At 41.0% G+C, this 13,371-nt stretch overlaps 1 protein-coding gene across 1 annotated transcript in view; it reads left to right on the top strand.

The window, feature by feature from the left end:
- Positions 1-13,371, top strand: part of LOC137437443 (glutamate receptor-interacting protein 2-like) — a 283,933-nt gene that overhangs the window by 87,214 nt on the left and 183,348 nt on the right. Inside the window, exons 10-12 of the mRNA XM_068131766.2 lie at positions 3,425-3,594; positions 6,647-6,802; positions 12,508-12,697. Coding sequence (XP_067987867.2) covers positions 3,425-3,594; positions 6,647-6,802; positions 12,508-12,697 — 516 coding nt within the window. The remainder of the gene's footprint in view (positions 1-3,424; positions 3,595-6,646; positions 6,803-12,507; positions 12,698-13,371) is intronic.

Genomic DNA, 13,371 nt, shown 5'->3' with positions numbered 1-13,371 from the left:
TGCGAGCAAAGACTTATGTTTATAAATACGATTCTTCAAAGGATGGTGCTTCTAAAAAAGCCAAAGAGGGTAAAGAAAAATGTCATCAAAGAAACAATAAACTTTGAGCATTATTACAGTTGTTTAGTTTTTAAGAAAGAAGAATAAAGAAAAATGAATGCGATAAGAAGTTATAAACATCAATTATACAGAGAACAAATAAATAAGAAGGAAATGGGGGCTTTTGATGATGAGATTTATTTTAGAAAATGGCATTGACACACTCCCTTATGGATATAAGTATTAAGATAGTTATGTATTAACACATTTAAGAGTTAAGATATACATAAGTATTAAGATATTTCAAAGACAAGATACAAGATAAAGTACGAGTTAAGATGTACAAGTATAAGTGATAAGATATGCATAAGAATTAATAAAAAAACAATTGGGTTGTGGGATTTTAACGGAGGATCGTCACCTTTTTACTGGTATATAAATGATAGAACTAAGTATTAACCAAATCAAAGAGTGGAGAAAATCACAGCTTTTGCATTTAAATGGAAAACATAACAAATGTGGTAAATATCAAAAAGGTCTTATTGAAGAAATAACTAAGCCAAACATAAATAAAACATATGGACTGATGAGTTTTAAAATTTTAATGGATGTCAATAAATCAATGGAAAAATAATTTACTACAATCTCAAAATGATATGTGGCTCAGGAGGCGCTCAGAGCAGAACATTGAGGGAGGTTTATCATTTTATTTCTACTCAACAACGATATTTAAACCAAGAAGCAAGTTCCAACATAATGTTTGTCAATGTTCTTGATGGCGATAAGTGTCATAAGAAAATCAATCTCATCCCTAAAAAATAACATAAACAGATATTCATTGGCTCCAACATTAGTTCAATGTGAAGATACCAGTATGGCAATGTGTGGAAAAATAAAATTCCGCATAGGGATTTGTACTAGTCATTTATTAAAGGGAATATGACAATTAATTAATGGAAAGGTGTGAATATGTCAAGATTGGGGAGGGGGAGAATATGATGTGCTGCTAGGGGAAGGGGAGAAAGGGGAGGAGGATTTTAGGGGCTGTGGGTGGAAGGATTTAATTCTGAGGTGCGGAAGGGAAAGTCTCACTCCCATTCACTTTACATTGGGGGAGACGCTTCAGAAACAACATTCTTACACAACATCCATCCCACCTTCGGATGCATAAAAGTGGCGTCATTCGGTTGGAAGCTCAAAATCACAATTGCATTGAGATATTAACCACCGAATGTTTCCACATGCAGTAAGTGGGAAAAATGTGAATGCCAGTCCGTGATTGTGCTTACTCAGTTTTGTACGGGTGGAAACCCAAAATCATAATTACATTGAGAAATTTCTGAAACCTCCTTTCCACCTTAGGACACCTGCTGGGATCCCAAAACGTTCCACAGAGGATTTGGTGGAGCTAGCCCCAAAACTGAGGGAGTACGTACCTTTTAGAAGTTGTTAGAAATAATTAGATTTCAAACAGGTGATTCTCCTTCACTTTGGAATTGAACTAACCTGTGATGCGTTGCAAGTGCCTGCAATATAATAATAAAAGCTCATTCGACCAGTTTGAATAGAGAAAAGGAGGCATTCTGCTGTTTTGTGTTAATGTGTGTACCGCAATGAGCATGGAGAAAAGAAAGAAAACCAAGGAATTGTCTGAGGACGTTAGACACAAGATTGTAGCCGAGCATGGACAATCTCAAGGCTACAAGTCCATCTCCAGAGACCTTAATGTTCCTGTGTCCACCGTACGCAATGTTATCAGGAAGTTCAAGGCCCATGGCACAACAGCCAACCTCCCTGGACGTGGCCGCAAAAGAAAACTTCATCGAAGATTGCAGCGAAGGATTGTTCGAATGGTGGAGAAAGCACCTCGATCAACTGCTAAACAGATTCAAGCCGATCTTCAGACACAAGGTGGCAGCCACAAACAGTTTAAACTCGCACCATCCTTCGCCAATTCAATGAAAGGGGGTTCTATGTATGGTAGGAGACCCAGGAAGATTCTACTGCTGAGAATGCCTGATGGGAGTTTTCCAAAACCTACCTGAACAAGCCAAAATCCTTCTGTGAGAATGTCCTGTAGACAGATCAGACCAAATTAGTGCTTTTTGGTAAAGCACATCATCTCTATGTTTACAGAAAACAAAATGAAGCCTTCAAATAAAAGAACACCTTCACTACAGTCAAACATGGAGGAGGTTCCTGTGATGCTTTGAGGTTGCTGTGCTGCCTCTGGCACTGGGTACCTTGAATATGTGCATGGCATCATGAAATCAGGAGATTACCAAGACATTTTGGAGTGCAATGTTCAACCTCATGTCAGAAAGCTGGGTCTCCGTCGAAGGTCATTGGGTATTGCAGCAGGACAATGACCCCAAACACACTTAAAAAAGCACCCATGAATGGTTCAAAACAAAATGCTGGACTGTTCTGAAGTGGCCAGCAATGAGTCCAGATCTTCATCCCATTGAACACCTGTGGGGAGATCTGAAAACAGCAGTTGGGAGAAGGCACCCTTCAAATCTGGAAAAGCTGGAGCAGTTTGCACATGAAGAATGGGACAAACTGCCAGTAGAGAGGTGGAGGAAGCTCATTCATGGCTATAGGAGGTGCTTGACTGCAGTTATTTTGTCCAAAGGCCATGCTACCAAATTTAAGTCTGGGGTGTCAATAATTTTGTCAATGCTATTTCTTTTTATTTTCTGATTTACAAGGATATATTTAGTTCTGAATCCAAAACAAAGGTTCTGTAATATTAACAGTGAGATAAATAATTGTGGAGACCAAATACTTTTGTCAATTTCAATTTATTTTTAGATAAAATTGTGAGTTATTTGAAAAAAGTGCAAGGGTGCCAATATTTTTGGCCGCAACTGTATACATATATATCACACACCCACAGCATTTTTACCCGTCGCTTTACTGATGCATTTAATCAAAAGACAGCATGCTGCACTTCACAAACATTCTGCTCCATTCACCCTGTCGTATGCATATTGTCACGTTGCATAAACTTTTCTAAAAAAGATGATATGTAATACTGGTTAACACCAAGTGGCGCTACACGATACATATATACATATTATATTATATAGAGATTTATGGTCTTTCCCCCAGTCTGACTCCCCTCCCACAGATGTGCTGCACTGACAGAAACCATACTTTTGGTACCCTACAACACATGCAAAATTTGGTTAGATTTGGTTTTGTGTTTTTCTTATGGTTTTTGAAGCATATATAAATGTACAAATTCGCTTTTACAGTAGAGATGTATACCAAAACGGAAAGAATTGCACACGATAGTCATTGTCGCTAAAGCTAGGGTGTATGTGGGTTCATAAATTTGCTTTAAGTCAGGAATTAATGTGCCCAACATTGCCACATGCAGATGTGGCGTGCTCCATTCTGGTGACCAGATGCTGTCCATCGATGGCATCAGCATGGACAACTGTAGCGTTTTGGAAGCTGCGCAGCTTCTGGGCAGTACCTGTGGGACCATCAAGCTTGAGGTCCTTCCTCTCCAACATAAATGGCTTGCCCTCAATGCCCCAGAGCACGGTGGGTACTGTTTGATCTCATTTGTTACCGAAATGCCATCTCTTAAAAATCTTTTTTTGGGCATACTATTTATTGCACGGAATTATAAACCACGAAACTTATTTTAACTTTGATTCTTTGTTAACGCACATATACACACACACACACACACACACACACACACACACACACACACACACACACACACACACACACACACACACACACACACACACACACACACACACAGTCCCTTCAGAACGTAATCGGCCCCTTTGACTTTTTTCAAATTTTGTTGTGTTGCAGCCTGAATTTCAAATACATTAAATTGAGATTTTTTTTTTTTGGTCAATGATCTGTACAAAATGCCCCATAATGTCAATGTGGAATTTTGGTTTTTTAGAAATTTTAACAAAATAATTACAAATGAAATACAGAAATATCTAATTTACATAAATATTCAACCCCCTGAGTCAAGACTTTGTATAATCGCCTTTGGCAGCGATTACAGTTTCGAGTCTTCGTGGGTATGTCTGTATCAGCTTTGCACATCTGGATTTGGGGAGTTTCTCCCATTCTTCCTTGCAGATTTGCTCAAGCTCTGTCACGTTGGATGGGGAGCGTCAGGGAACAGCAATATTCAAGTCTTTCCACAGATTCTGAATGAGATGCAAGTCTGGGCTGGGCTTTGGCTGGGCCACTAAAGGACTTTCATGTTCTTGGGCTGAAGCCATTCCAGTGTTCATTTGACTGTATGCTTGGGGTAATTGTCCAGTTGGAACGTGAATCTTTGCTGCAGTCTGAGTTCTTTTGCACTCTGAAGCAGGTTCTCCTCAAGGATTTGCCTGTATTTCGCCACATGGATTGTTCCTTCTATCCTTACAAGTCTCCATGTCCCTGTCGCTGAAAAGCATCCCCATAGCATGATGCTCATTCATGGCTGGAGGAAGCGCATGACTGCAGTTATTTTGTCCAAAGTCTGTGCTACCAAATATTATGTCTTGGGTGTCAATAATTTTGTCAATGCCCTTTCCTTTTTCTTTTCTGATCATGTGTGTTTGTGGTTTATAATCTTTTACAAGCCCGGCTATACCGCTGTTAGATTTTCGGACTTGTTACCCTGCGTTCAGGAAGTGAAAAGCGGGGTTGAGCATTCGTTGCATGTGTGCCGTATGTGTGCCGTGTATGCATTTTTAAAATTCATTTTCTCGGCAACCGTTTGTCCGATTGACACAAAATTTTACCATAGGAGCACCTCCGCCTGTAGAAAATTTTCATTCATAATTATGACATCATAGGTCACGTGGTACGGACGCCATCTTGGAAAAACGTTACACGTCTATATCTCCCAAACCGCTCAATGGAAAAATGGAAACATGGCTCATTGTCCATGTACTCCCCATGGGGAATAAGATATTTTAATGGTGACGTCATCGGCACCTTAATTATGACGTCATAATTCAACAAGTTAGTACAACGCTTGATTCGATCAGTATGAATTTTTTCCTCTGCAATTCTTGGTCCAATTGACACGAAATTTTCACCATAGGAGGGCCTCCTTCTGTAGAATATTTCAGTGTTATTATGACGTCATAGGTCACGTGGTACAGGCGCCATCTTGGAAAAACTTTGCACCTCTATATCTCCCAAACCGCTCAATGGAAAAAAATTGAGACCTGGCTCATTGTCAACTACTCCCCATGGGGAATAAGATATGTTAATGACGATGTCATCGGTGCCTTCGTTATGACATCATAATTCGACAAATACAACACTTATCCATCCGATCATTATTAATTTTTTTTCAGCAACTGTTGGTCTGATGGACACGAAATTTTCACCAGACACGCCTCCTCCACCTCCTCCTTTTGAATATTTTAATGATAATCATGATGTCATAGGTCATGTGTTACAGGCGCCATCTTGGAAAAACCGAAAAACGTTGCACCTCGACATCTCCAAAACCGCTTATGGAAAAAATTGAAACGTGGCTAATTGTAAATAACTCCATATGTGGAATAGGTGTTGTTATGATGATGTCATTGGTGCCATAATTATGACGTCATAATTCGACAGGGACAATGCTTCGTCTGATCAGTTTTAAATTTATTGAGCATGATCTATGCAACAATTATATTAGAGAATATAAATTTATGATGTCATCACTCACGTGGTCTGGCCACCATATTGGATCAAGAAAAATAGAAACGTTGAAAAACAGAAGAGTTGGCTCACACCAAGTTAACTGCGCAGGGTAAGTTTCTATGAATATCATCTAGTTTATACTTTATTACCTCCGCCACCAAATGTGGATGGAGGTTATGTTTTCACCCCTGTCTGTTTGTCTGTGTGTTTGTCTGTGAACAAAATATCTCAAAAAGATGTGGACAGATTCGGATGAAATTTAGCAGAGATGTAGCGTATGTGACAAGGACGAACTGATTAGATTTTGGTGAAGATCCGGATTCGGATCCGGCTACTAGAATTTTAAAAGTGATTCTTAACCAATGGGAGATAGGGCCAAAAATGATACAAACGGAAATAAATGATGATGATGATGATGATGATGATTTAACTTTTTTTTCCCCCTTTTTTTTGTATACAGGATCGAGGCTCTTGAAAGAGCTAACATTTATCACACAAAAAAAAAATCAAACAGACACACAAAACATAATAAGGGGAGCGGTAGACAAGATGGGGAGAGAAAGGGGAATCACAAACACAACATTTGAGAGCAGGGACATCGGGAGATCTGTGGGAGGGAGAGGGCTTGGGGGGAGGAGGCGTGGGAAGGGGGGGGTGGGGGGGGGGTGGAAGAAGTATAAAACACAAGGACACTGCAAGGACTTCCAGGAAAGAAGTCGGTATTTCAAAAAAGTGGATCTGGGGTGAAATTAGCGGGGGTAGAAAAGATCAAGGCTTTGGATGGGGGAAGATAAGAGATGGTGGTGAACAGCTGTTTTAAAGACCTGGAGGGAGGAGTGGGATTGAAGAGAGTGACGGAGTTTGTTTGATACAAACTTGATACAAACTTTTGCAGTTACCCTTTGTTCTTCCCCTTGTTTTTTGGCAGCTTTGGTGTGCGCCACATTCTCACCGACCTCTTTGAGTGCTCATTGCCTGAGGCAGACCGAAACCAACATCCCCACCTATAACAGCCTTCCACTGACTAGTCCACATAGAAGTACGACCTGTCGCAGGCACAAGGACCCTGAATTCAGAAGCTCACGTGAGAACTGTTTGCATTGATGATTTTTATTATTATTTGAATTAATCTATATTATAGTTTCAGTCGACTTCAAATTCATTTGAATATTGCAGGTGCAAATCACACTGAAAACCACTCGGTCATGATGTCACAAACAAGCAATTACTTTAGTGTACTTACGTAATGTTACTTACGTAAAGACCTACTCATCAGTCCTCATCTAGCAATCATCATACTAAAATATGCCATTTCGTGTCTGTCTGTCTGTCCATCTGTCTGATGAATTTTTGACGCCAATACATTCCATCGTTACTTATTCAATCTCAACCAGACTAGACAGGGTGACGAAGGGTTCCACAATGAAGGTTGTAGCGCATTTATTTTCACCCCTTGACGTCAATGGGGTTGCACGACGAGGTGTATATAAATGTTAAATTCGCTTTATCGTGGCGTTTGGCCAAAGAAGAAGATTTATCGTGGCGTTTTTCCAAAGACGCTTTTGATAACAAAATTAATGATAATCGCATATTGTTAATGTTATTACAAAACAATATTAATACTAATAATGTCCCACTTCCCCAAGGCGTTTTGTCTGCAGTGATAACGTGTATAAATAGCTTATAGGTATAATGGCGTTTCCGTGGGAGCAACGGCTTCTACAGGAAGTAAAAATATTATACACTACGAACACGTATGCTTAGATTTTTAAACAGTCGCTAATGCTCTTTATCTTACTATAATTCACCAAATGTCTGTCCGTCCATCTGTCCGTCCGTTCGAAGGTACCACAAAAACGGATGAACCGATCGCAACGATATTTTGGGTGGGTAATCCTGGGATCTCCTAGAGTAAAATAGGGTATATTATTTTTCCAATTTCAGCTTTGGCCTCCAGCATTTTCAGGTTTGGACTCCCGCATAACGTTATTTTCCTGGGTGCTGCACAAACGGCTGCACCGATCGCTGCACAGCTGCACCGATCGCTGCACAGCTGCACCGATCAGACTCGGTGACCTCGGACAAAGACCTTTTATAAGGACATGCGTTGAATCCCTGCTTGAGAGAATGCCAACCCCCTCCCCGCCATCACGGTCGTCTCTCCAACTTACAATCCCACGAGATATGCGGAAAGGACGACCCAAAACCAATTATCATCTTTTTGATTCGTACATAAACATCATTAAAAGTAAATAATTACCTCGGCCAAAGTTCAAATGACGTGGGTTTAATCTCTACATGAGAGAATTCCACATAGCTATTTGGGCGGTGTATAAGCTAACAGATCACTTTCTCCATCGATCTTGCCAAGGCCGTAACACCTATCGGCGCAAAATCCTTTTAACTGTTGACTTGGTAGTTTTTACAATGACGGAAACATGTATTGGGAGGGAGTACATACGACATAGCGATTGTGAATGTGACAGCTCTGAGGCGTCTTTCACCTTGCATCGAATTATTCATCACATTCATTCATTCATTTGATGATCATTGCGCTCATTCTTACGCTCATTAAACGTTCATTAAACATTAAACGTTCATTAAACGATTATGAAAATAAAAACGAAAAACTGCGAAATTACGTTCACACACGTCACATCAAACACTACCGTGAACACAAACATCGTCACAACATGTCACAATGAAAACGTCACAAACGTTACATTACGTAATTCAAACCGTGAACACAAGGAATATTGGAGAGCCCATTGCCCAAACTTGAAACACGATGGAATAATATTTACCGATATGAACAGTGATGTGGCTTTTATTGAAATTCCACAAATACTGTTTAGATTTTCATGATTTCCGTGTGATATAATTTAACGGATGTTTACATAAATCGTTTAAAATAAAAAAGCCTTCAATTTCTGATGTTTTGCCTTTTCATTTGGGCCTCACAATTGAAGCCCCGCCCGTAAGGCAGGTACCGTTGCTAGTAACACGAAATGAAGAAATTTGGAGGAATCCCGACATCCGTGAAGTAAGGTTTACTTACAGAACTGAGTGAGGATCTATTGTACTCTATACGAGTACCCGACTGCAAAGCCGCAATGAGCCGGCGAAGCCAAAGCCTCTTGCCACTATTTTACCCATCACTATGGCATCAGTAGGTTAGGTAGTTGGTAGTAGGTAGGTGTAGTAGGTACCGTACCTAGTTCAAAATGACACCATTTGCATTCTGGATGAGATTAAAATTTATAAAATTTCCTTCTTGATTAATTCGGTCAATTCCGTTTCAACTCCGGATATTTGCGGCCGTGAAAAACTTTCCCCTACGGACGCGAGGTTTCTAAAAAATAATTCTTCGTCAATTTTAGAATATTTGACGCCGTTTTCAGCGTCCGAAACGCGGTAATAAGCTTTTTTGAAATATTTTTTCAAATGCTCGAATCTCATTGGTTGCGGTTTTTGGTATTGGTGACGATTTTCGTTGAAGATAACCAGGGCCCGTGTGGGCCCGGGGAAAGAGGTTGGTCTTAAAGTATTTTAATTACAAATTAGAGGTGCATACGATTGTGAATCAAACAAAGACAGGTGAAACAAACTCCGATTGAACTTTTTCGCAATTTTTTTATGCATACTTCCGCATCCCGAAGATGGCGGCCTCCATTGAGTGATTTGGTTTTTGAAATATTTTTTCAAATGCTCGAATCTCATTGGTTCCGGTGTTTGGTGACGATTTTCGTTGAATATAACCAGGCCCGTGTGGGCCCGGGGAACGAGGTTGGTCTTAAAGTATTTTAATTACAAATTAGAGGTGCATAAGATTGTGAATCAAACAAAGACGGGTGAAACAAACTCCTATTGAACTTTTTCTCAATTGTTTATGCATACTTCCGCATCTGCAAGATGGCGGCCTCCAGGGAGCGATTTGGTTTTTGAAATATTTTTTCAAATGCTCGAATCTCATTGGTTCCGGTGTTTGGTGACGATTTTCGTTGAAGATAACCAGGGCCCATGCGGGCCCGGGGAACGAGGTTGGTCTTAAAGTATTTTAATTACAAATTAGAGGTGCATAAGATTGTGAATCAAAAAAAGACGGGTGAAACAAACTCCTATTGAACTTTTTTCAGTTTGTTATGTATACCTCCGCATCTGCAAGATGGCCACCTCCATTGAGCGATTTGGTGCGTCAAAGCTTCGAAATTCTCAAGGGATCCAGCAAAATCTGGCTTTTCAACATAATACGTACGCGTTCATTCACAACACCGGCTTCGCCGGCTACTAGTACCCGACTGCAAAGCCGCAATGAGCCGGCGAAGCCAAAGCCTCTTGCCACTATTTTACCCATCACTATGGCATCAGTAGGATAGGTAGTTGGTAGTAGGTAGGTGTAGTAGGTACCGTACCTAATTCAAAATGACACCATTTGCATTCTGGATGAGAATAAAATTTATATAATTTACTTCTTGATTATTTCGGTGAATTCCATCTCAACTTCGGATATTTCCAGCCGTGAAAAACTATCCCCTATGGCCGCGAGATTTCAAAAAAATAATTCTTCGGCAATTTTAGAATATTTGACGCCGTTTTCAGCATCCGAAATGTGGTAAAAAGCTTTTATGAAATATTTTTTCAAATGCTCGAATCTCATTGGTTCCGGTGTTTGGTGACGATTTTCGTTGAATATAACCAGGCCCGTGTGGGCCCGGGGAACGAGGTTGGTCTTAAAGTATTTTAATTACAAATTAGAGGTGCATAAGATTGTGAATCAAACAAAGACGGGTGAAACAAACTCCTATTGAACTTTTTCGAAAATTTTAATGCATACTTCCGCATCCGGAAGATGGCGGCCTCCATGGAGCGATTTTGTTTTTGAAATATTTTTTCAAATGCTCGAATCTCATTGGTTCCGGTGTTTGGTGACGATTTTCGTTGAAGATAACCAGGGCCCATGCGGGCCCGGGGAACGAGGTTGGTCTTAAAGTATTTTAATTACAAATTAGAGGTGCATAAGATTGTGAATCAAAAAAAGACGGGTGAAACAAACTCCTTTTGAACTTTTCTCAATTTTCTATGCATACCTCCGCATCTGCAAGATGGCGGCCTCCATTGAGCGATTTGGTGCGTCAAAGCTTCAAAATTCTCAAGGGATCCAGCAAAATCTGGCTTTTCAACATAATACGTACGCGTTCATTCACAACACCGGCTTCGCCGGCGATAACCCACAAGTGTTGGGTTAACAAGTGAATCCTCTTGGATTGCGCTGAGGTTCGGGCATGGAATTTCGAGCCTCGATCATGGTTCGAGCCTCGATCTTGTATACAAAAATAATAATAATAATAATAAGAACCTTGGGCCGAATCTCGCGCTTCACCAGTGCGCGTGCGCGAATTTACGTCACGTCGGCAGCGAGAAGGGGTTCCCCAACACGAACCAATCAGGAACTGCCACGTCACACTTATATGATCTCAGAATTCCTGTGACAGGAATTCGCGTTACACTGGCTGGAAGTCATTCGCTAGAGGCGCTTCCTCAGCGCTAATAACATCACCCTTTCTACCACCACCGTGGCATTTTTCGTGGGGAACTTTTGAAACTCGCTCCTGCTGTTTGATACGAAACTGAAAGGGAGGAAGCTCGGGTTGTGCTCATTTACCAAGCTGCTAGCCAGCGCTTGCCAAGCCAGCCTTTCCTTAACGGTTTTGAATGGAGTGCTTGTTCAAATACTTAAACCACTTGGCGATCTCTCCATAAGAAACTTGGCGGTAAATGAACACACCCAATGTTCTTGAGACCCGACCATAGATCGACTGTAATCTATATACCCAAAAGAGGAATGACTCTCCCTGCCCCTCCCGTAATCAGCGGATGTACTAGCATATAATAAATAGCACCGCAAAGCAGGCGTAACCCCTCAGCCCATGCATGGTGAAAGGAAGCATTGATGATAATTTGTTATTTGAAGAGAAGTTGTATACCGAGTAGGAACTGCAAGTAATGAAATTTTCGCCCATGAACCCATTAACCCATTTCGCGCCGAAGAACCTTCCTCTACCAAACCCCAACACACACTGCAAAAATGGATTTAATCGGACAAGCCGTTCTGCTCGAAATTGACGGAAACCAAAAGTTGACGGATGCCCGGATGGCTTCCATGGCGGCCATATTGAAAATCGCAGCGCGCCCATTTTCGAAAGGAACCTTCCTCTACTCAACCCCAACACACACTGCAAAAATGGATTTAATCGGACAAGCCGTTCTGCTCGAAATTGACGGAAACCAAAAGTTGACGGACGCCCGTGACGACAATACCCCTGAGCCCATTGGGCTGAGGGGAGAAAATGACTGATTGTGTTCACAACAAGGTCAATCACATTGATGATTTTGTTTATTATACAGTTCCTCAATTGTTGTAATGGAAGGACATCATGCGCTAGTCTACAAAGTGACCTGAAAGACTTCTTTTTTTTTACCCCTTCCGAGTAAATAATTCGTTCTTACTCTTTTAATATTCAGCTTTTATTGTGCAGTACTTACAATAATTAATCGGTCATTGGATCTGTATGCGCTGCTTCATTCTCCTTACACCACAAATTAGTTGTCAAGTGGAGGAGAAGGGAGAGAGGGAGGTACGAGAAACTTAGCAGGGATAAAGGAACTTTCAGGCCACCTATCCGTGTATAGTGAAATCACCTTCAGTGTAAAAGTAAATCCAGCTAATTCCACCTATTATGTCGTTGCATTCGTAATACTTATGGGTAGACCTGTGTGTTCCCCCACCAGTCTCTCTCTCCTCCAGCACCATCGGCCTAGGAGGTCAGGTGGTACACCCTGAGACCATCGAGCTCGCCTTACGAACCACGTCCCACCATCCCACCTTTGGTCTGAGTCTCCAGGGCAGTGACTTTCCCAATGAGGTCTTGACCTTCCCACCCGTCATTGCTTTCTTGGAGCCCGACAGCCCAGCCGAGCGGTGCGGTATAGTTAGATCATGCGGTGCAGCAGACAACTCGGTGTCCATGGCAGTTGTATTTTGTACAATATTTATTGTCCCATTCACATTATTTTATATGTATAAAGCCCAGGAAACATTAGAGGATTCCCGATATTTAGATTCCAGATTTAGATATTTTCCAGATACTTAGGGATTCCAGATATTTAAAAGAACATAGGATGGAAATATTGGTGACTTGCACACTCCTTCATTTCTTGAAAAACACTGATGTCAGATAACTTCTGCTGAAATGTATGCATTCGTGGCAGTGGAAAAAGAAGTTTTTTGGAGGGATATGGAATAATATTTTGTTGGGATCCTTCTTCACAATTGTCCTCATAGTTTACCTGTTCATGTCTGGCCCTTGAGACTTCCTTGTTGCCGACTTCTTTGGCCTCCGTTGGAATGCTTCTCTCACTCTTTCAATTGGTTCTTCAGTTATTGCTGAATTCCTGCGCCCTGACATTTTTGCATCTGCTCCACTGCTTGTTGTCCTGTGTACTTCAACAAAGCGCAATATTGAATTCCGTGTCGGACAGGTTCGCAATACCCAGGTATTTATTATAAATAGTTGTTGTCGGTTAAAATGTGTTCACGGATTATTTGTCACCCTCTATTTTCACACAAATGTCAGACACGAAATGACTTTGTGA

Source organism: Myxine glutinosa, chromosome 12 (assembly GCF_964187855.1).
Source record: "Myxine glutinosa chromosome 12, kmMyxGlut1.1, whole genome shotgun sequence".
NCBI lineage: Eukaryota > Metazoa > Chordata > Myxini > Myxiniformes > Myxinidae > Myxine > Myxine glutinosa.
Note: the sequence above shows the minus strand (reverse complement) of the source record. Positions and strands in the feature narration are given on the sequence as shown.